Genomic DNA, 25194 nt, shown 5'->3' with positions numbered 1-25194 from the left:
ATCCCAGCTCTGCCACGTGTCTCCTGTGCGACCTTGGGCAAGTAACTTCACTTCTCTGGGCCTCAGTTACCTCATCTGTAAAATGCGGATTGAAACTGTGAGCCCCACGTGGGGCAGGGACTGTGTCCAACTCAATCTGCTTGTATCCACCCCAGCGAGTAGTACAGTGCCTGGCACATTGTTAAGTGCTGAACAAATTAACATAGTTAAACACTTATGCTGTTGACACCCCGTCTACTTGCTTTGTTTTTTTGTCTGTCTCCCCCTTCTAGACTGTGAGCCCATTGTTGGGTAGGGACTGTCTCTGTTGCCGAACTGTATTTTCCAAGTGCTTAGTACAGTGCTCTGCACACAGTAAGCGCTCAATAAACACAATTGAATGAATGAATGAAATACCATAATTATTATTATTATTAACTTTTCTCCTGACTAAATGGTAATCTTCAGAAAAATAAGCTCACTAGAAAAGACCAATACTTGATTTTTCTAAAGTGAAAAAACACGCCCTTTCCAGGGTGGCGGATTTCACCAGAGAAGGCCAGAAAGCAACATTCCCTGAAAAGACACCAGGAGCAGCGTGACTTAGTAGAAAGAGCCCGGGCCTGGGAGTCAGAGGACCCGGGTTCTAATTCCGGCTCTACCACGTACCTGCTGTGTGACCCTTGGATAAGTCACTTAACTTTTCTTTAACTCAGCTACCTCATCTGCAAAATGGGGATTTAACACCTGTTCTCCCTCGTTCTTAGACAGTAAGCCCTGTGTGGCTTACTGCGCCTGGCTTACTGCGCCTGCGCCTGACTTGATCATCTTGCATCTTTCTCAGCAGCTGGAACAGTGCTTGACATGTAGTAAGCGCTTAATAATGCCACAATTATAATTACTATTCTTAAAGGATCCCAGGAACCTGATGAGGCCCCTTGATTGATGGTCTGGGCAAATTTCTTAATCAAGGAGAAAGCCCTATATTTATAATTAAAAACCTTGCTTGTCAAAGCACACCTTTACTGGAAAGGACGTGTAAAGGAAATGCAAAACAGCAGGATTCCCAAATAGTTGCTATGGGGTAAAATGAGGGAGAAATGCTTCAACGTGAGTAGAAAGCAACGTATTTTGACATGATTACGCCCGCCTTCAAACAGTGACCCATATTTGTGGACGGTTGGGAGAGAGAAACCGAACTGATGAACAGCAGTTAGAAGTGGGATGACTCCCTGAGAGCAGAGGCTTTCCTCAAAGGAATCAATTAGTGGTATTTATTGAGCGCTTATTTGGTGCACAGCACTCTACTGAGTGCTTGCAAGTCTACAACTCGACAGAGCAGGTAGATACGATCCCTACCTATGAAGACCTTACAGACTAGAAGGGGAGGCGCATTAAAATAAATTCCAGACGGATAATTACATAGGTGCAGTGGTGCTGGAGGAGTGGGGAGAATATCAAAGGACTAACGGGGTAGGACTCAGGTGCACAGGAAAGCAAGGGTGATGGGGTAAATAAAGGGTTTAGTCAAGGAAGGCCTCTTGAAGGACCAGTAATTTAAGGAGAATTTTGAAGGAGGGAAGAGGGCTGAACTGTCAGATATTAAGGGAGAAGGTCTACAGGCCATAGAGAGGATTTGGGCAAGGGGCCGGTGGCAAGACAGATGAGATCGACATACAGTTGGCATTAGAGGAGCAAAGAGTCAATGTCAATTTGTAGTGGGAGAGCTGATCGAGTAAAATAAAAATTGCCGAAACCTGGGATCGAACCAAAAGTCTTCAGGAACAATATCACATATGGGAGACCCGAATCGAGGTTGGATGCCCTAATTTTACCATAATTACCCAGAAATGTATCTTCAACAATCAATTATATAAAAGGAACAGAGTTACAATGATGCAGTTACATTGCATCAGAGAGGTTCCACAATAAACTGACTTTTACTTTGCTAGAAAATTAATGTTGGTATTTGTTAAGCGCTTACTATGTGCAGAGCATTGTTCTAAGCCCCGGGGTAGATACATGGTAATCAGGTTGTCCCACGTGAGGCTCACAGTTAATCCCCATTTTACGGATGAGGTAAATGAGGCCCAGAGAAGTTAAGTGACTTGCCCACCGTCACACAGCTGACAAGTGGCAGATCCGGAATTCGAACCCATGACCATATGTACATAATTGCCCTTCCCTGGTGACTTTGCCTAGCTCAAGTAAACCCCTTTCTACACTCCTTACTCTCTGCCCTCCCACCCTCTTTACACTTCCCCTCCTATCGGGGATTTTTAAATGGCCGCATCGTTTGGCCACGACTCCCAGGTACGACCTACCCCACCATCCATGCCTCTGAAGCAAGTGGTCTAAAGGAGGCTAGGATTTTAAAGGCAAAACCAATGTGTTGTAAAGTTGAAACAGGATGCAATTGAGAAATGCTTTAAGTGCTATTCACTGTAACTCAAAATGTCTTAAGATAAAGACTGCCTGCATAAGATTCAGCAGTTACACTCACACACATCCATAAAACATCGTCTTCAAAAATATCATTTCTGAAAGTCTGAAGGATAGAGAGACAGAAACCAGAAGACAGCAACCTTAGAGAGATAATAATAATAATGGTACTTGTTAAGCACTTACTATGTGCAAGCCACTGTTCTAAGCGCTGGGGGCAGATACAAGGTGATCAGGTTGTCCCATGTGGGGTTCACAGTCTTAATCCCCATTTTACAGATGAGGGAACTGGGGCACAGAGAAGTTAAGTGACTTGCCCAAAGTCACCCAGCTGACAAGCAGTGGAGTCGGGATTAGAACCCATGACCTCTGACTCCCAAGCCCGGGCTCTTTCCACTGAGCCACGCTGCTTCTTGAAGTTCAAGTTAAAGAATACGATCCATTATAAGGGAAATTGTATTATTAATCTATTTGTAAATTATTTTATGCTTCTCCCTGCCATTAAAGTGGAAGCTTCTTGCGGACAGATAACGTCACTTTTTTGGTCATATTCTCCCAAGCATCCAGTGCAGCATATTGTACTCACTGGGCACTCAAAAATTACCAATAATGCTATTACTGGTCAATCAATCAATCATATTTGAATGCTCAGTGAATGCAGATCAATGTACTAACCATTTAGCTCTGTACTAGGTGCTATTAGAACACAAACATCCAACCAAACTATATACGTATGTGTGTGTACACAAATAAGCATGCACATATAGGTAATGGAACTGCCAAAGTATCTCCCAGGAAAAAGACGATACATGCACATTTTCAACTTCATTCAAACTATCACATACACTCTAGATCGAATATAAACATGGCAGGTCTGAAGTCATTCTTCAGGGGCTGAATTCTATTTTCGCCCTATCCCTGAGCTCTTGCAGAGGAACCCATGGGAGCAAAACTTCCAGGAAAGAAGTGGCTACAGTGAAGCCAGGAGCAGGGGCAGCTCGTGTTTTCCTTCCTCCCGACCCAGCCATGACTGCTTCGCTACTTGCTGGGCTTTCCACAGTGCTTATCTCCAACAGAATCTCGGAAAACAGCGCAGGAGGAGCAGGAAAAACCCAAAAAACTGCTGAGCCTACTCCAATTGAGGGAACTGCAGATGAATATATTTATATATTACGTGTGTGATCTATTGACACAGAAGATGGAAAAATAAATGAAAGAGTTGAGGTCAAAAAACCTAAGTGAACGGATGGGTGCACATATTGTTTAACAAGCTGATGGGAAGGAGTGGATTATAACTGCTCTATTAGGCTGGAGTTGGGTAGGGTTTAAAGGGAGGGAAGTTGGAAGAGAAAAGAGGAAAGAGCATATATGAGTAATATTGTGGAAAATGAATCTGGCGATTACACTTGGCAATTGACTGCGCATGAAAAGAGAAAGACAGAGAACCATCAAAGAGAAGCAGCATGGCTTAGTGGAAAAAGCCTGGGCTTGGGAGTCAGAGGTCATAGGTTCTAATCCCAGCTCTGCCGCTTGTCAGCTGTGTGACCTTGGGCAAGTCACTTCACTTCTCTGTGCCTCAGTTACCTCGCCTGTAAAATGGGGATGAAAAACTGTGAGCCCTACGTGGAACCTGATTACCTTGTATCTACCCCAGTGCTTAGAACAGTGCTTGGCACATAGGAAGCGCTTAACAAATACCAACGTTATTATTATTATTACCCAGACAACTTCAGGAATGGACATGAAATTGGAGTAACGCACACTTATAGGGAGGTTGGGCAGTGGAGTTCTGTTTTTGCCATCCTGTTGATGACAGTTACAGAAGTCTTGAAGACAGCTGAAGATTTGGGACTAGATATAAAGAGAACTTGAAATCACACATGGGAAACAACAAAAGAAATGCTATGTGTTACCCAAGAGTAGCTACTTTTGGAATGATATTGCACTTCCCTAAGAGCTTAGTAGAGTGCTCCACATACAGTAAGTGCCAAATAAATACCACCAACTGATCCAACTGCATATTAGGAGGGCAAGAGAGGGTGCAAAACAGAATCTTGGGGACTCCTTCTAGACTAAACTTGTGAAGGGCAGGGAATGTGTCTGCTTAATTCTGTTGTATTGTACTCTCCCAAGAGCTCAGTACAGCACTCTACACATAGTAAGCACTCAAAAAATACCACTGATTGATTGATTGCTTCATAAGGTAAGGAAGAGTGGCCAGGTAAGTAGATGATGAAGCTTGGAGACCAATGCAGGAAGTTCCCGACCAAGTGGCTGCTGGTCCTGCTACAGAAGACTCAGCAGAGGCTGGCTAGCAACCAAAACTTCTCCCAGAGCTTCGGATTTCATCTGACATGTTTTCATTAGCAGAAACTGCAAGAGCAATTCAAGTGAACCAACTCTGGTGAGCACTAGGTCAATCCAGCAAGTCCAAATGGAGGAAGGAGAGGCGGATATCTATGTGTATTTCTTGCTTGACCCATATCTCGTTAGAATTCAGACGTCTGAATGCCAATCTCAGAAACATGATTCTCACTCATAATGAGATGGATTAACTGGGGGCATTCAATCTGGAGGTCATGATATGTGCCTGACCAGTTTTGGTCCATGCCAAGAAGGCCAGCAGGAAGAAATGGCCTTAAATTCAAAGAGGCAAGAATTTTGTTTGTTATAAAAGGACTGTTTGATCATCAGTATGACTAAACAACAACAGATTACTGAGGGAAGTTGTAGAGTTTTCATCCCTGAAGCTCTTTTAGAGATAACTATTGGTTCTGAATGGTTTAGGCACTCACTGTCATAGAAGCAGAGGCCTGGATGGCCTCAAGATCTCTTCCAGTGATTTTATTCGAAGAAAGGGAATTCTCATATTAAAAAGCAGTCGCTCTAATGATGTAAAAATGTTCCATGTCACCAAATGGATCAGGGACTAGGTCTAATCCCCAACTGTGTAATTTTTTCCCAGCACTCAGTAAACACTTAATAGGAGAAGCAGCGTGGTCTAGTAGAGAGAGCACAGGCCTGGGAGTCAGAAGGAGCTGGGTTCTAATCCCAGCTCTGCCAACTGCTTGCTGTGTGACCATGGGCAAGTCACAACCTCTCTGTGCCTCAGTTTCCTCAAACGTAAAAAGAGGAGACAGGTTCCCCCTCCTACTGAGACTGTGCAGGACATGATCTTATCTGAGCTGATTAACTTGAACCTACCCCATTCATTCATTCATTCATTCAATAGTATTTATTGAGCGCTTACTATGTGCAGAGCACTGTACTAAGCGCTTGGGATGAACAAGTCGGCAACAGATAGAGACAGTCCCTGCCGTTTGACGGGCTTACAGTCTAATCAGGGGAGAAAAGCACCTAGAATAGTAAGCACTTAATAAATAACATCCAAAAATGATCATTACTACTGTACTAAAAATCCACCTCTTGCACAGAGCAAGTTTAAATTTTCCCTTGTAGCTCCATTGCGCCAATCCATTAATTAATAACATTAATTAAGCACTTACTGAGTGAAGAACACTGTACTAAGGACTTGTAAGAGTACAATACAGAAGAGTTGGTAGAAACGTTCCCCGCCCAAAGGGACTTAGAGTGTAAAAGGGGACACCCAGACATCAAAATCAATTACAGATACGGACACAGGTGCGGAGGGTGGGACGAACAGCAGCTATATAAAGGGAATAGATTCAAGTGCACAGTCCACGCAAGAGGGAGTGGGAGTAACGGAAATGAGGACTGAATCAAGGAAGACCTCTTGGAGGAGATGGGATTTTACCAAGGCTTTGAAGGTGGGGAGAGTGGTGGTGGTCTGTCAGATACGAAGGTCGGGGGGAGTCTCAGACCAGAGATAGGATGTTGGACAAATGGTTGGCAGTGAGCTGGTTGAGCTCGAGGTAAGGAGCCACGTTATTGCCATTCTAGACTGCTAAATGTTCTTTATTTTTGTTACCTGTAACTCATTCTCATTGTTGAAATTATGAGCCCCTATGGGATGGGGATTTTATCTTGCTGATTTAATAGAGTGCTGTGCACGAGACCCTCATTCATTACCACAATAATGATGATGATGACTGCAGTTAAAAAAAAAACGATCTTCACTTGAAAAATTAACTGGATCTTTTTTTTCCCCCACAAATAAAAAGATCCTTACCAAAGTTGCAAAGTTAGACTGTGAGACAGAATTCAAAATTGATGTTTTCCCAAGACTTTAAGTACAACATCCTCCAATTCTTTCCGTAAATTGTTTTTCCATAATTAGTCTGGATACAATTCAGGACTGAGATTTGATGTAACCTTGGTGCCTTTCACCCTTCTGAAAATACCTAAAATAAACTATTCTCAAAAGCCAATGACCTACTTAATTTGGGCAGGTTTTTTACTCTAATTCTTGTCTAAACAGTTTATCATGGAAAAAATCTTTCCTTTTTTCAGAAAGAGTGAAACAATTTAATCCGGAAACTTTTAAACTAAAATTGACTTTTAACACTGGCTGCATTTTGGAGGAAAGTGAACCAACATTTCATGTCCTTTTCTCTTCTGCAATATCTGTAAGTCATTTTTGCTTGCTTTGTTGCATGCTATAAAGAAATGATCACTGATTGACACAATGTTTCAGTTAGCATAATACATCTTTAATATTAATACCATCACCATAAATACTATTCACTGAGCACCTATGTGCAGAGCACTGCCCTAAACACTTAGGACAGTGTTATAGTAAACATAATCCCTGATTTCGAGGCGTTTATCATCTACCAGAACACTGATTTTCTAATTTCCAAAGTACTGAGGGGATAGGCCCCTAATAAAGATGGGCAATTAATTATCTTATTGGCTGACTCTACTAATTCCAACAAAATCAATGATAAAACCAATCTCCAGTCATAAATTTTAACCCTAAACAAGCTATTATTACCTGGCTTAGGAGATGCGTGAAAAACTTTAATCGAACTTGACGGTTCCCCGGAGCCCAGCTTCTCTTTCTCTACACAGGCCTGAATCAATTTGTCACGTTCCTCTTCTCTCAAACATTTTTCTTTGTTCTTCTCCTTGGCGTTCTCCAATCCTTCTTCACGGTCCACACTGAATGATTTTAGGTCAGATTGGTGGATGTCCAATTTACTTTTTAATTCAAAATCACAGGCAACTGCATCCTCTATATGAGAATCCATAGGTTCATCTACAAATTGGAAGACACCAACCTTCATTAGAAACTCACAATAGGGCATATAAAAACAGAATGCATAAGATGCATATTATCCCTCGAGTGCATCTCTACGCTACACAAGCCTATTAAGAACAGTCCCAGTCCACTGCAATACCCAATTTTCAAAAATCAGATACAAAAGGCAAACAAGCAAAACTTGCAAATAATAAATCAATGCACTTGATGCTTATATTAAGAAAAAAACTGCTGTTTTTTTCAGGAATTTCATTTGCACTTGCTCAACTATAGCAGTGTTTGTCATAAAGATGCTATGGAATATACCAAACAGAGCCCCAAATCGGGAATCAGAAAATCTAAGTGGTAACTTCTTTCCTTTGAGATTCTGTAAATAAAGTTGAATACTGCTTTAAAATTAAAGCTGTTACCAGAGACAGAAGGACTTGGGAGACACAAAGGGCAAGCTCTAGGCCACTAGGAAGCAGAGTAGGGACAGGGAGAGAGGACAAAGGTGGGGGTGTAGGGTGGTGTTTGAGGGGGTGGGGGAGCAGGCAGAAAGCAGCTCTTTCTACACCTTACAAGAACATTCCTGGTGAGCAGGAATTGTGTCTTCTTCCCATATAGGGCTCCCCAAGCAGTCTGACTGCCCTCACAAGCCTCTGATCAAGGAAGACTCCCAGAGGGCAGTGAACTGATATATCAGTCACCTGAGCTACAGTTCCCCTCCCCACTCCCCCTACCATTGGGGGTCTAGGGCTGAGCCACAAGGAAGGGACGCTGAGCCTCCCCCTCACACCTCTGATCCCACCAGAGAGATGGACCGCCAACCACCCCACCGCCCACTTGGCAAGCCAGAGGGCATAAACTGAGGCAAGGGGAAGGTTTCCGCTACCCCACCACCACGGGGGGCTCTGGATCGCTCAGTGGGAAGGGACACCGCACCCTCTGCCCTGCCTGCCTCCTTCTCTCCTCCTCCCTTCCTCACCCGAGGCCAAGAGTCCTGTCGGAGTCTGAGGAGGCCACGCACTGCACGTGGCCGCCTGAGGACTGCACTAAGGAGAAGGGTCATCACCCCCTCAGCTCTGCCCGTCACCAGAGACCGGGACTGCCCACATGGAGGAGACCTCGGCTCCCTGGGCCCCTTCCCCACCACCGAGGCCTAGAACTGCCCCGAGGGAGGGGACCCCGGCAACCCATTCCCCTTCCCTCCATCACTGTACCCAAGACTTGGGACTGCACAAGGAAGGAATCGCCAATCCCCGACCACACCACCCCATCCTCTCTGCACCAGGGACCCCACCCTGCCAGGAAGCTGGATGGTGATTTATCACAGAATTAATGATGACCTGTGAACAATCACCCATCAACAACTAAGGACTTGCTGGCACAGCTAGCCCATTCTCTCCACTAATAACTCGCTAATCACCACCCAGAACTTGTGGATTCCCCTTTGCTGGGAACTGCCAAGTCACCCCTTACTAGAAGACTCTGCCCCGGCCCAAGGTGTCTACAGATCAGCTGCTGCAGCTTTGGATTTTCTTTCTCTTACTCCCTAAATCCACCCCGCTTCCCCCTCGCCACTACCCCTCCACATCCCCTTCCACTCAGGCTGGCCCTCTTCGAAACCCTATATCCCTACCCCGCTGTGGGGTGGGAATGTGTTTAGCTGTGTGACTGTGGACAAGTCACTTAACTTCTCTGTGCCTCAGTTACCTCATCTGTAAAATGAGGATGAAGACTGTGAGCCCCACGTGGGACAACCTGATTCCCCTGTGTCTACCCCAGTGCTTAGAACAGTGCTCTGCACATAGTAAGCGCTTAACAAATACCAACATTATTATTGTTATATTGCACTCTCCTAAGCACTTAGTAGAGTCCTCTGCACACAGTAAGAGCTCAATAAATGACTGATTCATTCAATTCATTCAACTGAGTGCTTACCATGTGCAGAGCACTGTACTAAGTACTGGGGAAAGTACAACACAACAATAAACAGTGATATTTCCTGCCCACAATGAGATTGAATGACTGAATCACTCCCATCCAATCCCTCCCCATCCCCTTCTCCAGCACTGACACCCCCACCAGTTCACCTCCACTCGACCCCTGTCTATCCCTCCAAGAACTCCCACCCCACACACCCTGAGCCAAGAGCAGCCTGTGGAACCCCCACTCCTTCATGGGGAAGCTTCCCTTAATCGCTGACCCTTTTCTGACCCAACTCTGCTGTGCCTCACCATCAAGAAACCTGACTCTCCCCAGATGACAGTCTCCCCTGCCCCCGTTGCTAACGGAGCCTCATCTTCTCCCACTCCCCCAAACAATTTGGAAGAGGAGGAATCAGCTTCATTCTCACTCCCCAATGTCGCTTTCACACCATCCCATCTCCCCATCCCTTTCTTTCCCTTCCTTTTAAAGCCCGTATTATCTGCCTCTACCATCCTCTCCAATTACTAGTCATACTCATCTACTGCTCCCACAGACTCCACCTCCAACTATGTGACCTATTTTGATCCCCTTTTCACATAATTTCTCTCTTTCTCCACCCCTATATTGAACTTTGGTGACTTGAACATCCATGTGGGTGTCACCGACGATCCTTCCACCATCCACCTGTAGTAACCCAAGATGAAATCTCTCGCCTCCTATCTAAATCTCCACCCTCCACCTGTGCCTTTGACCACATCTCTTAATATCTTTTTAAAACACTCGCCTCCTCCCATCTTCCCTCTGACTGCCATCTTCAACTGTTCACTTTCCGACGGCTTCTTTCCTACTGCTTTCAAACACGCTTATGTATCCCCTATCCTAAAACCAACCTTCCTTGACTCCACAACTCCATCCTATAATTTCTCTCCAAACTTGAGAGAGCTGTTTACACCTGCTGTCTCAACTTCTTCTCCACCAATTCTCTCCTAGACCCCCTCCAATCTGGCTTCCACCCCCATCGCTCCACAAAGACAGCCTTTCTGAAGTAAACAATGACCTTGTTCTCGCCAAATCTGGTGGCCTCTACCGTATCCTAGTCCTCCTCTTCGACCCCTCAGTGCTTTGGACACTCTAGACCGCTCCCCTCTCCTGAAACTCCTCACCACTGGCTTTAAAGCACTCGATCTCCTCACCCCCACCAACTTCACCTCGCTACTCTCCTATTACAACCCAGTCAGCACACTTGGCTTCTCTGATGCTAACTTTCTCACCTCTACCTCAATCTCGCTGCCGACCCCTGCCCCACGTCCTGCATCTGTCCTGCAACGCCTTCCTTCCTCAAATCTGAAAATTACTCTTCCAGGAGAAGGGAGTGGTCCACAGTGCTGAAGGCACGTGAGAAATCGTGGGAGGATTAGGATGGAGTAGAGGCCGCTGAGACCTCTACTCTGACCGCTCCTTCTCAGTTTCTTTTGCTGGTTCCTCTGACAGTGGGCTCAGCTCTAGGTCCCCTTCTACTCTCTGCCTACACCCACTCCTTTGGAGAACTCATTCACTCCCAAGACTTCAACTACCACCTCTCTGCAGCGAATTCCCAACTCTGCATCTCCAGCCTGACCTCTCTCCTTCCCTGAAATCTCTGATTTCCTCCTGCATCCAAGACATCTCTATCTGGATGTGCTGACACCTCACACTAAACATGTCCAAAGTGAACTCCTTATCTTCCCCCTAAACTCTGTCCTCCCTGTGTCTTTCCCATCACTATAGGCAATACCACTGTTCTTCCTACCTTGCAACCCTGTAATCTTGGTGTTGTATACTCAGCTCTCACTCCACTCGCATGCCACGAAATTCTGGCAATTCGATCTTCATAGCCTTGCTAAAATCTGCCTTTTCCTCTCCATCCAAATTGCTAACATGCTTATCCTATCCCACCTTGACTACTGCATCAACCTCCTCGCTGACCTCCCTGCCTCCTATCTCTCCTTACTCCAGTCTACTCCAGTCCACATTTCCCTCTAATCCACAGATCATTTTTCAACCAAGTATTCAGTCCGTGTGTCCCCACTCCTCCAGAACTTCCAATGGCTGCTCTCCCACTTCTGCATCAAACAGAAACCCACTGGCTTTAAAACATTGAATCGGCTTGCTCCAACCTACCTCACCTAACTGATCTCCTACTACAGCCCAACCCACCCACTCTGCTCCTCTAGCATCAGCTTACTCACCGTGCCCCAATCTCGTCTATCTCACCACTGACCTCCTTCCTATGTCCTCACTTAGCCTGGAACTGCCCCTCCCCATTATAAGCCAGACCACTCTCTCCACCTTCAAAGCACTATCAAGGTCACATTTCCTCCAAGAGGCTTTCCCCAGCTTGTTCTCCCTTTGGCGTTCCCTCGGATCCATCACCTTTACACATTTGATATTCGCCACACCCCCTCGTCCCCACAGCATTTATGTATATACCTTTAAATTATATACTATAAATTACTTATTTATAATTACTTACTTATAATTACTTATTTATAATAAGTAATGTCTGTCTCCCCCTCTAGACTATAAGCTCGTAGTAATAACAACAACAACAATATTTGTTAAGCGTTTATTATGTGTCAAGCACTGTTTCTAAGTGCTGGGGTAAGTGCAAGGAAATCAGGTTGGACACTGTCCTGTCCCACATGGGACTCACAGACTTAATCCCCATTTTACAGACGAGGTAACTGAGGCCCAGAGAAGTGAAGTGACTTGCCCAAGATCACAGAGCTAACGAGTGGAGGATCCCCGGGATTAGAACCCCAGTCTTCTTGGGGTCACTTGCCCAAGGTCACTCAGCAGGCACGTGGTGGAGCCAGAAGTAGAACCCCAGGTCTTTCTGACTCCCAGGCCCAAGCTTTTTCTACTAGGTTATGCTGTTTCTTAGTGCACCTGACCTTTCTATGAGTTCAAATCCCAGCTCTCCCACTTGTCGGCTGTGTGACTGTGGGGAAGTCACTTAACTTCTCTGGGCCTCAGTTCCCTCATCTGTAAAATGGGGATTAAGACTGTGAGCCCCACGTGGGACATCCTAATTCCCCTATGTCTACCCCAGCGCTTAGAACAGTGCTCGGCACATAGTAAGCACTTAACAAATACCAACATTATTATTATTATTATTATTATTATTATTATTATTATTATTCTAATTTATCTTCTCTTTGAGATAGACAGCATGGACCCATGCTCTTTCCACTAGACCACGCTGCTTCTCTAATATACAGGCATATCCTTCTATTTTGCTGCTTTCCCTTCCTGTAATTTATTTGAATGCCCATCTTTCTCCACTAGATTACAGGTTCCTTGAGGGCAGGGATCGTATCTACCAACTTTATTGTATTGTACTCCCTCCAGGGCTCAATTCAGTGCTCTGTACCCAAAAAGCACTCAATACATCTCACTGAGTGACTGACTGATTTGAACCGAAGGTCAACAGCACACAATGGGAATAATGAAATTTCCCCGCTCTCTATCTCAAAGAGAAGATAAATAATTGACCTTTCAGTCAAGTGCACTGATAAACAGCATGGCCTAGTAGAAAGAGCTTGGACCTGGGAGTCAGAAGGACCTGGGTTCTACTTCTGGCTCCACCACGTGCCTGCTGAGTGACCGTGGGCAAGTCACTTCACTTCTTTGTGTTTCAGTTACCTTATCTGTAAAATGGAGGTGAAAACTGTGAGCCCCATGTGGGCCCCAGAGCTTAATACAGTGCCTGACACATAGTAAGCTCTTAATAAGTACCATAAAAAAAGAAGTGCCAGAAACACATTTAAGAAACTTGTTACATAAATTCAGGAGTTTTTTAATTAACAAAACATTTTAAGCACTCGATACCTATGATCAATTGATTTTTAAAAATATTTTACCCTCACTGTTTCCCTTGGACATTTCTCCTTTGGAAAGAAATTTCAGCATTTTCTTCAAAACTTTCTTGTGAGACTTTGAAGGTTGGAAATGTAAAGGACGACACCTAGGAGAACAAGTATAAAAAATCATACTCCACTTTAAAGCTAATTCAACTTGTTTTGAACATTAAATCCTAGAGCCCAAAAAACTGCTGCATGAGTATAAATTAGATACATTCATAGGGGATTCTAACTGGGCAAGCAAGTTACCTCATTTGGCAGCGGGAGCTGACCTATTATTTTTATTGTTTAGTGGGTTTTTTAATCACTTTTTAAAGATCATCAGAACACAAATAAGAGGACCATGAACAAGGTAAGAACCAAAATAATTTTCAGAAAAAGTTACATTTCTCGTTCAAGAAGAATCTCCATCTTTTCCAATCTGAACAACTCCCGGATGCCATATTTTCAATTTGCCAATGGTAATTTACCTTAACTCTTTATTAAGCCCCACTAATTTATTTTCCTTTTCCTTCCCGAAGATGACAAAGTAGCAGAAAGAATCCTACGGACATCCTGCTTCAGTTTAGGCCAATTCTTTTTTTAGACCCCCTAGAGGTACTGTTGGGAATTCAATTATTCATTTTGGGTTACAGAATCACACGTGACAAAATTTCTGATGGGTCTCGTGATTGCGCATGAGTCTGTTTCTGTGTTCTTTAATTCTCGGGAGAATTTAACTTTCACGAAACATCTCAAGCTGATGGCCCTAAAAGACTGAGACGATCTCTGGCCACACAGTGGCTGAAACTCCACGTTCGCTTCCCGTTCCCTTCCCCCAACCCCTGCCCCATTCAAGGGCAACTATTCTCTGTCATGGCCTCTCCCTCCACCCCGGGAGCCTACACCACCTCTGCGGTGGCGATGCCCACGCCGGGGGTAAGTTTTCGGACAGCAACTTGGAATCAGTAGAAAGCCAACTGAAATGACATCTAATCACCAAGTAATAGCATGCCATCACTTGCAATTTTAGCCCTTAATAAATATGAACAGATCCCAAGATCTTTATCAAATGCTTGGGGCACCCGTTTCCCACAAGGCTTTTCCTTCCGGACCAACAACCGTTAATTCACTGAAAGTGCACACAAAAATAGCTGTTGGTTATCAAGGCTGTAACCAACTGATGAAGAAACTGGAAAATTCCAAAGAGAACTTCCTTCCTCTTTTCCCTCAGGGTACTTATGTAGGAACTTAGATATTCTGATTTCAAACATCTAGTGCATAAAGCTAAAAAAAATACATTTGCCTGGAAATAACATTTGGAAAAGGGTAAAATAAAATTACTGCATTTTCAAAAGAATGGCTATTAAAGCGATACACTTGCGATTGAAATACTTCTGATTGTAATGTCACCGTCCTTGAAAAATTATTCACAGTGTTGCATGCTTACCTTATCGTGTACTGAGGACAACATGTTTGACTCATAACAGGCTTGTAAACATACTTCCCACTTCTAAAAGAAAAACAAACTTAATATTACATTGACTTTAAGACAAACTATACAATAAATGCCATTGTTTTAATAATTATAATATGGTAAACATGACTAATCTTACAATATAATAATAAACTATGTACTGAAAATACTGATTTAATAGCCATTAAATTCTCCATTTCAATCATTCCAAAGCAGGTGGGCAAAAAAGTCAACAGTTCTGTGGGGAAAATTGTAAATGTAATTAACTGTCTTTATCAACTAAAATATTCAGCTCGTTTAAACCCAGGTTATCAAAGAGAATCCTTTCCTTGAGTGAAGCCTTTCAACTTGAAGCACTGTACAAAAACAATCATAAAAAGCCTCTACCTGGACTGCTCACAAATTATTTCTTTCTATAATTACAAGGGGGCCGGAGGTAGAATTGGGTTCCAGTGAATTTAGTGTCATGGGTTCTAATCACAACTCCACCACCTGTCTATCGGGCCTTGGGCAAGTCACTTCACAACCCTGAAGCTCAGTTTCTTTATCTGTGAAATGGGGATTGAGACTGCGAGCTCCAGTGTCCAACCCGATTTACTTGTATCCACCCCAGCGCTTAATAGAGTGCCTGGCACATAGTAATCACTTAAATACCATAAAAAACCCCACAAAAAAACCCATGGGCTCTACAGATTGGCTGGACAGAGCCTCGGGCCAGCCAGGAAGACTTTGGGACTGAAACGCTGGGCAAAGGGATGGCGAATGGCACCTGGGCTGCGTCCCGTTCCCTTCACATGCCACGTGCACTCCACTGAATGCAACAAGCTAGGTAGGCAGTGAGGGATGCAGCACATTGCAAGATACACCCAATTTTATAAACTGAACCCAATGGAATAAATTTACATAGGCTGGATCTTAAACGGTCATATGGTATTCTAAAAAAAAGCCCGTAAGCGCCATTTAACAATCAATTGGAAAATGAGCTGCCCTCTAGCAACTGGCCATGCCCCGGCAGCGGGGAAAGAAAGATGGCTGGCTGAGAACAAAGTGGAGGCACGGGATCGGGAGGTGGGAGCTGGCCAGAGGCTGAGAACGGAGAATGAAAAAGAAAACTGGCCATTCCAAGAACACAAATTAATTCTGTCACTACCTCAGTCAGTCACCCTCAAAGGCAGAGCTTAGTAGCATCCATATCCGATCTATAAACTCATTCAATTCAATCGTATTTATTGAGTGCTTACTGTGTGCAGAACACTGTACGAAGTGCTTGGAAAGTACAATTTGACAACAGATAGAGACAATCCCTGCCCAACAACAGGCTTACAGTCTGGGGGGGGGAGACAGACAACAATACAAAACAAGTAGAGAGGCATCAATAGCATCAAAATAGATAAAATTATAGATATATACACATCATTAATAAAATAAATAGAATAATGAATATGTACAAATATGCACAAATGCTGTGGGGAGAGTAAGGGGGTAGAGCAGAGGGAGGAAGAAGGGATGATGTGGAGGGGAGGAGGAGCAGAGGAAAAGGGAGACTCAGTCTGGGAAGGCCTCCTGGAGGAGGTGAAATTTCAATAGGGCTTTGAAGGGGGGAAGTGAGCTAGTTTGGTGGATGTGAGGAGGGAGGGCATTCCAGGCCAGAGATAGGACATGAGCCATGGGTCAATGGCGGGACAGGCAAGAACGAGGCACAATGGGGAGGTTTGCAGCAGAGGAGTGGAGTGTGCAGGCTGGACTGTAGAAGGAAAGAAGGGAGGTGAGGTAAAAGGGGACAAGGGGATGGAGAGCTCTGAAGCCAAAAGTGAGGAGTTTCTGCTTGATGGGTTGCTAGGCAGTGGTTAATGGGCAACCACTGGAGTTTTTGAGGATTTTTGAGGAGTGGGGTGATATGCCCAGAGCGTTTCTGTAGAAAGATAATCTGGGCAGCAGAGTGCAGGATAAAGTGAAGTGGGGAGAGACAGGAGGCCGGGAGATCAGCAAGGATGCCGATGCAGTAATCCATTTGGGATATGATGAGTGATTGTATCAACGTGGTAGCGGTTTGGATGGAGAGGAAAGGGTGGATCTTGATGATGTTATGAAGGTGAGACCGACAGGTGTTGGTGACGGATTGGATGTGTGGGGTGAATGTGAGAGCAGAGTCAAGGATGACCCCAGGGTTTCAGGCTTGTGAGATGGGAAGGATGGTAGTGCCATACACTGTGACGGGAAAATCAGGGAGAGGACAGGGTTCGGGAGGGACGATAAGGAGCTCAGTGTTAGACATGTTGAGTTTTAGGTGGCGGGCAGACATCCAGGTGGAGATGTCCTGAAGGCAGGAGGAGATGTGAGCCTGGAGGGAGGGAGGAGATGTAGATTTGGTTATCATCTGCCTAGAGATGATAGTTGAAGCCGTGGGAGGGAATGAGTTCACCAAGGGATAAGTATAGATGGAGAACAGAAGGGGTCCAAGAACTGACCCCTGAGGAACCCCTACTGTTAGGGGATGGGAGGAGGAGGAGCCCGTGAAGGAGACCGAGAAGGACGGCCAGAGAGATAAGAGGAGAACCAGGAGAGGACAGAGTCCATGAAGCCAAGGTTGGATAGCGTGTTGGGAGAAGGAGATAGTCGACGGTGTCAAAGGCAGCTGGGAGGTCGAGGAGGATTAGGATAATAATAGAGTAGGAACCACTGGATTTGGTCTACCCATGGGCTCATCCAAAACCTACTTGAGCACACCACGTACCCAAGACCCACTCACCCAAACCCCACTCCCAACGCAAACACCCGATATACCCTCAACACCAACTCACACAACACACTCACCGCCACCTGGGCACAAATATATTCAACCCAGCCTCCCCCTTCCTCCCACTCCAACACTCAACCGACACCAGTTTCAACTCCAGAACTCACTTAGGCAACTCTGTCCATAGACCCCGTCACGTGGTAGGTCGTGAAAAAGGGAATATAGGTGCTGCTCTTTAAATGAACTGTCTTGTATTTTAGAAATTCATTCCTGCACTCCCAATAAGATACTTAGTAAGATATTTAGTCCATGGGATTCTGCTAATATTTGAAAGTCTGATCATAAGATCGGTCAGTTTGAGTACACAGGAAGTTTAGAAACTTCCAGTTAATGCTTCTGAAACGTGTCTTTTCAGCCCGACTACACCTGCATATTACCTGCTACCAATGACATTTAAGTTTTCCATTTATAGGCCCAATCCTTTTTTCCAATTCAGTCGCAAAATACTACGGGTGTCAAAACCCGATAACCATCTAATTCACTCCCCTCATCGTTAAGTGATCTAAACATTTCTTTAAAGGAAAATTAATTAATGGAAAAGCATATTTTAAAACATTTCTTTAAAGGAAATTTAACTAACGGAAAAGCGTATTTTAAGGACAAAGAACCCGAGAGCGGAAAATAGATTTCCATTAAAAGGCCTCTACCTCCTCCATCCTCTGTCTATGAGATCTTGGTAATCCTGTACAGTCATCGAATGCGCCCACATTCCTGAAAACATGAACAGAAGATATACGTCACCCAAAGCCTTAAAAATCTCTAACAAGAGCCATTTTAGACATAAAATGTTACGCTAATCAATAAATAGCATCTCTTGAGAGCTTACTCTGTGCAGAACACTATATTAAGTATTTGGGAGAGTAAAATACAACGGAGTTGGTAGACACAGTCCCTGTCCACGAAGAGCTTACACTAAAAGTCATTTTTGCTAGTAGTTGTGTTCTTGAAAAACCTGGTGCTATCAGAAAATTGCACTATAGCAACCACTGACTGCTTCAACAGGAACTGAAGAAACCTCCAATCTTAAATACAAACACAATCGTATTTATTGAGATTTTTACTGTGTGCGGACTACTGTACTAGCCACTTGGGAAAGTATAACCAAGTTGGAAGACATGTTCCCTGCCTACAGTGAACTTCCGGGGTAGAAGGGGAGACTATTTTTCCTTATACTCACCACTCTTGGAATGCTTTATTCATTCAATAGTATTGATTGAGCGCTTACTATGTGCAGAGCACTGTACTAAGCGCTTGGACTGTACAATTCGGCAACAGAGAGAGACAATCCCTGCCCAAAGACGGGCTCACAGTCTAAACAAACGGGCTCACAGGCTGCCTCTCCGTTATCTTACTGCGTTAAAAGATGTAAAGTTACAAAGTCAAAAAGAAACAGAAAGCATCGTAGACAGAATCAAAAAGGCTAAGACAGAGGCTGGGCATGGCATCGTACCTTAACCAATGCCACGCACATATGCATGATCATCTTTTCCTACGACAAATCTCTATTTGAGCCAACTTGTCAATTTCACACATTAGGGCCAGACTTCTGTTGCAGGAAGAAGGTTTCATACTTCCAGCACATTACATCCAAATTGCATACTGAAAACCTGTGCCCGTAACGGAAATGACCATTTTCCGAAATTCAGAAAATGTAGGACAAAAGATGCCTCAGTTACGGGGAAAAGAATGCACGAAAACTTCTATGTCCAAGTTCCAACTCTACTACATGAATAAGAATGAAAATCACAATGGGTAAGCAAGTCCTAAGGGAAAGAGCAGGGGCCTGGAGGTGAGGAGAACTGGGTTCTAATACTGATTCTGAAAGTCGCCTGCTCTGTGTCCTTGGGCAAGTCACTTCACACTTCTCTATGCCTCAGTTTCTTCATCTGAAAAATGGGGATTGAAATACCTGTTCTGCCTCCCAACAGACTGAGATCCCCACACGGGACATGGACTTTGTCTAGACTGTAAGCTCGTCCTGTAGACTGTAAGTTGACTATGGCGGGGAACGCATCCATTTATTGTTATATTGTACTCTCCCTAGCAGTTAGTACAATGCTCTGCACACAGTAAGCGCTCAATAAATACGACTGACTCTGGCCAGCATTTAGCAGAGTGGTGGGCGTAAAGGAAGTGCTTAAAAACCACGAGCATTATTTATAATAATTAACGATTATGGTATTTGTTAAGTACTTACCACGTACCAGGCACTGCACTAAGCACTGGGGTGGATTCATGCAGATCGGGTTGGACACAGTCCCTTTCCCACATGGGGCACCCAGTGTCAATCCCCATTTTACAGATGCGGTCACCGAGGCCCAGAGAAGTGAATTGACTTGCCCGAGGTCACACCGCAGACAAGTGGCGGAGTCAGGATTAGAACCTATGACCTTCCGACTCCCAGGCCCGGGCTCTCTCCACTACGCCATGCTGTTCATACTAGAAGAGGCTAAATGCTGGTTTACGGGCCCCTTTTAGATTGTGAGCCCTACTAGGGAGATGGAGGCATGGACCGTGTTTAATTCCCACCTGTACATTTTCTCGCAGTGCTTGGTACAGTGCTCCGCACAGAGTAAGCACATAATAAATACCCTTACTACTCTTAATCATGCCCTGCTCTCAATCCCTCTGGCCATACCACAACCCAAACCCAAAGGTGCGAGAGAGACCGAGAAATGAAAGTGGTAACAGTAATAATATTTAATGGAAGACAAAGAGGAGGGAAAAGTCAGGGAGAGAGGAATAAAGAGAGAACGGGGTGGGTGGGTGTGGTACAGAGGAAGGAAAAGGGATCACATGCTCCTTGAGGACAGGAACCACGTCTTTACGTCTCCTGAACTTGCCCAAGCCCTCACTAGAGTCCTTGGCAACCAGCAGGTAACCAATACTACAACTGGATTGTTAGAAAAACACAAGGAGCGAATAAAGGGAGAGAAGACCTACGAAAGTCGAGCCACCAAAAAGTGGTAGGACAAGATGAAGAATAAACAGGACAACTGGAAGGTCCACAGGGAGAGCGGCAGCCCACGTGGGAAGAAGACAGAAGGAAGGGAGAAGATGCAAGACAGGCTTCCTTGATTTTAGATGCACATGGTAAGTGCTCAGTATATCCGCTGACTGATTTCTTAAACATTTAAAATGTGCAGAACACTATACTGAGGGCTGGAGAAAGGGAAAGAAACCTAGTCCCCGGTTCACAGGACAGCTCACAGTCTACAATGGGGGTGAAGAGAGGGACAGGTGGACAGAGACAGAATACCGGGCCAACCTCAAAGCAAAAATAAATAATTCAACAAGAACCAAGAGTCGCAGTCTATCACCGCTGAGCTTGGGGCTGAAGAGGCAGATAGCTTCAAGCTGAGCACTTCGGGGAGGGCTACTACTGGTCCAAACTGCTATTATTTCCCTGAGTGTGACCCGCTATTTTACAGGTTGCTTCCCTCCTCCACTTGCCAAGATGGCTGGTGGGCAGTGATGGTGTGGGAGAAAAGACCGTGGCCCCATGAGCAACCCAATCTCCTCCTTCACCTGCTCCCCCATTTCAAGGGGAGGGAGAGAAGAGGGAGATTCTTCGCCATCAAGTGAGCATGCATGTACGTGTGTGTGTGTGTGTGTGGGGGGGTGGGTGTAGGGGGTGGGGACCAGTTGTAAAATCTGAGGAAATAAATAATAACTTGGTATTTGTTAAGCGCTTACTATCTGCCAAGCACTGTTCTAAGCGCTGGGTAGATACAAGGTAATTACGTTGTCCCACATGAGGCTCCCAGTCTTCATCCCCATTTTCCAGATGAGGTGACTGAGGCACAGAGAAGTGAAGTGACTTGCCTAAAGTCACACAGCTGACAAGTGGCAGAGCCGGGATTAGAACCCACGACCTCTGACTCCCAAGCCCGTGCCCTTTCCTTCGAGCCATGCTGCTTCTCAAATGAAAGATCACAAGAGGGAAAGAGAGAGGAAAATGAGAAGAAAAATGACAGCAGGCGAAAGGAGGGAGTAAATCAAATCTAATTTTAAAAATGAAGGGGGATGAGGTTAGAGATCTCTTAGATATCATCGTCAATGGCATTTACTGAGTGCTTTCCTTGTGCAGAGCACTGTACTAAGCACTGGGGAGAGTACAACCTAACAGAGTGGTAGACACGTTCCCTGCCCACAAAAGTGTACAGTGTACGGCATGTAAGTCCGTGTAAGGCAGATGCTGCGTCTCATCAGATTATGCTATATTCTAGCACAGTGCTTGGCACATAGTGTTTTACAAACATTACAGAACGCCATAAGCGGAATCACAGTTAACTGTTTGACAATCTGCAGCTGGCAATGGACAGGTCACAGAGATTATCGTTATGTATCCCCTTTCCTTTCTTCCTCCTTCCTGTAATGGGTCTTTCCATCTCTCCCCCAATAGACTGTAGACCCCTTGAGAGCGGAGATCATGTCTAATCACGCTATTATATTCCTCCAAGCACTCAACACAGTGCTTCGCACACAGCAGTAGCTCCGATACTACCGATGGAGATTTGTGCTTGGCAACCAAAATGCACACCGCTATCTTTGCCAGTCCATTCAGTCAATCGTATTTACTGAATTTATTTACTGTGTGCAGAGCACTGTATTGAGTGCTTGGGAGAGTATAATACCATGATAAATAGGCCCATTCCCTGACCACAACGACCTTACAGTCTTAAGAATACTGGAGAAGCAGCATGGCTCAGTGGAAAGAGCACGGGGTTGGGAGTTGGAGGTCATGGGTTCGAAGCCCAGCTCTGCCACTTGCCAGCTGTGTGACTTTGGGCAAGTCACTTAAGTTCTTTGTGCCTCAGTTCCCTCATCTGTAAAATGGGGATTAAGGCTGTGAGCCTCATGTGGGACAACCTGATCACCCTATATCTACTCCAGCACTTAGAATAGTGCTCTGCACATAGTAAGCACTTAACAAATACCAACATTATTATTAAGAGGAGACAGACATTAATAAAAATAAATTACAGATATGTACATAAGTGCTGTGGGGTTGGGCAAGTCAGGGAGACACAGAAGACAGTGGGAGAAGAGGGAAGGGGGAAAGCCTGTTTTCCAATAGCAAAAAGGTTTAAATGAGAAAACAACCAGAATGTAAACTCATCGTGGGCAGGGAACATGTCTACCAACTATTGTGTTGTACTCTCCCAAGCGCTTATTAATAATAATAATAGGGGTACTGTTAAGCTCTTACTATGTGCCAGGCACTGTACTAAGCGCTGGGGTGGATACAAGCAAATCAGGTTGGACACAGTCCCTTTCCCACAAGGGCTCACAGTCCTCAATCCCCATTTTCCAGATGAGGGAACTGAGGCCCAGAGAAGTGAAATGACTGGCCCAAGGTCACACAGCAGACCAGTGGCAGAGCTGGGATTAGAACCCACGATCTTCTGACTCTCGGGCCCGGGCTCCATTCGCTACGCCAGGCTGCTTCCCAGTAACACTCAAATACCGAGATGAAAACAAATATTAAAATCATAACTCTTCCTTCGCCTTCCCTGATTAAGCCCTCATCTTCCCTACCCACCTTGTCTGCGCTTAAGGCTGCAGACCCCTTAAGCACTTTGATACTCACCCAAAATCCACAATACCTCTGCCCGAGCCTTAAACCCTGTTTTCCCTCTCTGAAGCTGAAAATTTGAAATTTAAAATGCCATCCCCTCCTGTAGACTGTAAGGTCCTTGTGGGCAGGGCCCGTGTCTCCTAACTCTATTTCACTGTGCTCTTCCTAAGCACACAGCAGCGGGGAAATGCCCAATAAAGGTCACTGCCTGCTCATTCCACCGCTGAATGAAAATAAAAACAAGCTATCACCAAATCCAACACTGTTCAATAAACTAAAAAGATGTGGTCTGGTTTCTGAACACACAGAGTTATCTACCTTTGTACGGTGACCTGCACACGGCAAGCGCTCAGTAAATACAAGCAGCAGCGTGGCTTAGTGGAAAGAGCCCGGGTTTGCGAGTCAGGAGACGTTGGTTCTAATCCCGGAACCCACCACTTGCCTACTGAGTGACTTTGGGCAGCTCACTTAACATCTCTGGAGCTCACTTACTTCATCTGTAAAATGGGGATTAAAAGTGTGAGCCCGACGTGGGGCAACCTGATTAACCTGCATCTACCCCAGCTCTTAGAACAGTGCTTGGCACAGAGTAAGTGCTTAACAAACACCATAATATTAATAATAAATACTCCTGACTGATTTGGTGCCGAGCTTCAGTTGTAGGTTAGATTCTAGGCTCTCTTCCTAATTTGGGGGGGTCAGGAGCCACTCGTTCTAGAGGGTCAGACATGCCACCACTGGCCTGATGGGTGGGTGGGTGGGTGGATGGTGATAATAATAATTATGGTATTTGTTAAGCACTTACTATGTGTCAAGCACTGTTCTAAGCACTGGATGATGCCTGAGAGTTGCTGGTTAAGATGAGGAGACGAGGGACTCTTGCAGACTATGCGGAGAGCCCCTTAATAATAATAATAACAACAACAATGGGGTTTGTTAACGCTTACTATGTGCCAAGCACTGTTCTAAACGCTGGGGTAGATACAAGGTGATCAGGTTGCCCCGCGTGGGGCTCGCAGTCTTAATCCCCATTTTACAGATGAGGTAACTGAGGCAGAGAGAAGTGAAGTGACTTGCCCAAAGTCACACAGCTGACAAGTGGTGGACTAAATCCCCCTCTTCTTCTGCTCTCCCTCCCCTACCCATCGCCCCGACTCATTCCCTTTCCTCTATCCGCCTCCCCGCCCACTTGTGTAAAATAATAATAATGTTGGTATTTGTTAAGCGCTTAATATCTGCCAAGCACTGTTCTAAGCGCTGGGGTAGATCTCCCCGCTTCCCTTCAGCACTGTGCTCATTTGTATATATTATTGATTACCCTGTTTATTTTGTTAATGAGGTGTACATCCCCTTGATTCTATTTATCTTGATGATGTTGTCTCGCTTTTGTTTCGTTCTGCTTTGCTTTGCTGTCTCTCCCGCTTAGACTGTGAGTCCGTCACTGGGCAGGGACGGTCTCTATCTGTTGCCCAATTGTCCATTCCAAGCGCTTAGTACAGTGCTCTGCGCATAGTAAGCGCTCAATATATACTATTGAAGAAGAAGAAGAGGAAACGAGGTTGGACACAGTCCCTGTCCCACAGGGAGCTCACGGCCTTCATCCCCCTCTTCCAGATGAGGTCACTGAGGCCCAGAGAAGTGAAAGGACTCGCCCAAGGTCACCCAGCTGACGAGCGGCGGAGCCGGGATTGGAACCCACGACCTCCGCCTCCCCAGCCCGGCCTCTCGCCACCGAGCCAAGCTGCTTCTCGGGGTCTACGTGTGCACATTCATTTAGAAGGGCGATCCTCTTGATTTTTACTAATGATGCGGATCTATCGACGGTTCCATTTATTTATAAGGACGCTACCGGTGCCCGTTTATTCATTCATTCATTCATTCAGTAGTATTTATTGAGCGCTTACTATGTGCAGAGCACTGGACTAAGCGCTTGGAATGGACAGA

At 45.1% G+C, this 25194-nt stretch overlaps 1 protein-coding gene across 11 annotated transcripts in view; it reads right to left on the bottom strand.

Moving 5' to 3' along the window:
• ATE1 (arginyltransferase 1) overlaps positions 1-25194 on the bottom strand; it is a 225862-nt gene that overhangs the window by 199780 nt on the left and 888 nt on the right. For all 11 annotated transcript variants that reach the window (XM_029080585.2, XM_029080593.2, XM_029080594.2 and 8 more), the window contains exons 2-5: positions 18317-18380; positions 14846-14908; positions 13417-13520; positions 7337-7600 (exon numbers count right to left, since the gene is read on the bottom strand). In XM_029080585.2, the coding sequence (XP_028936418.1) occupies positions 7337-7600; positions 13417-13520; positions 14846-14908; positions 18317-18380 (495 nt within the window). The remainder of the gene's footprint in view (positions 1-7336; positions 7601-13416; positions 13521-14845; positions 14909-18316; positions 18381-25194) is intronic.

This window comes from Ornithorhynchus anatinus, chromosome 16 (genome assembly GCF_004115215.2).
Source record: "Ornithorhynchus anatinus isolate Pmale09 chromosome 16, mOrnAna1.pri.v4, whole genome shotgun sequence".
Classification (NCBI taxonomy): domain Eukaryota; kingdom Metazoa; phylum Chordata; class Mammalia; order Monotremata; family Ornithorhynchidae; genus Ornithorhynchus; species Ornithorhynchus anatinus.
The sequence above is the reverse complement of the archived record's forward strand: the minus strand, read 5'-3'. Positions and strand labels throughout refer to the sequence as shown.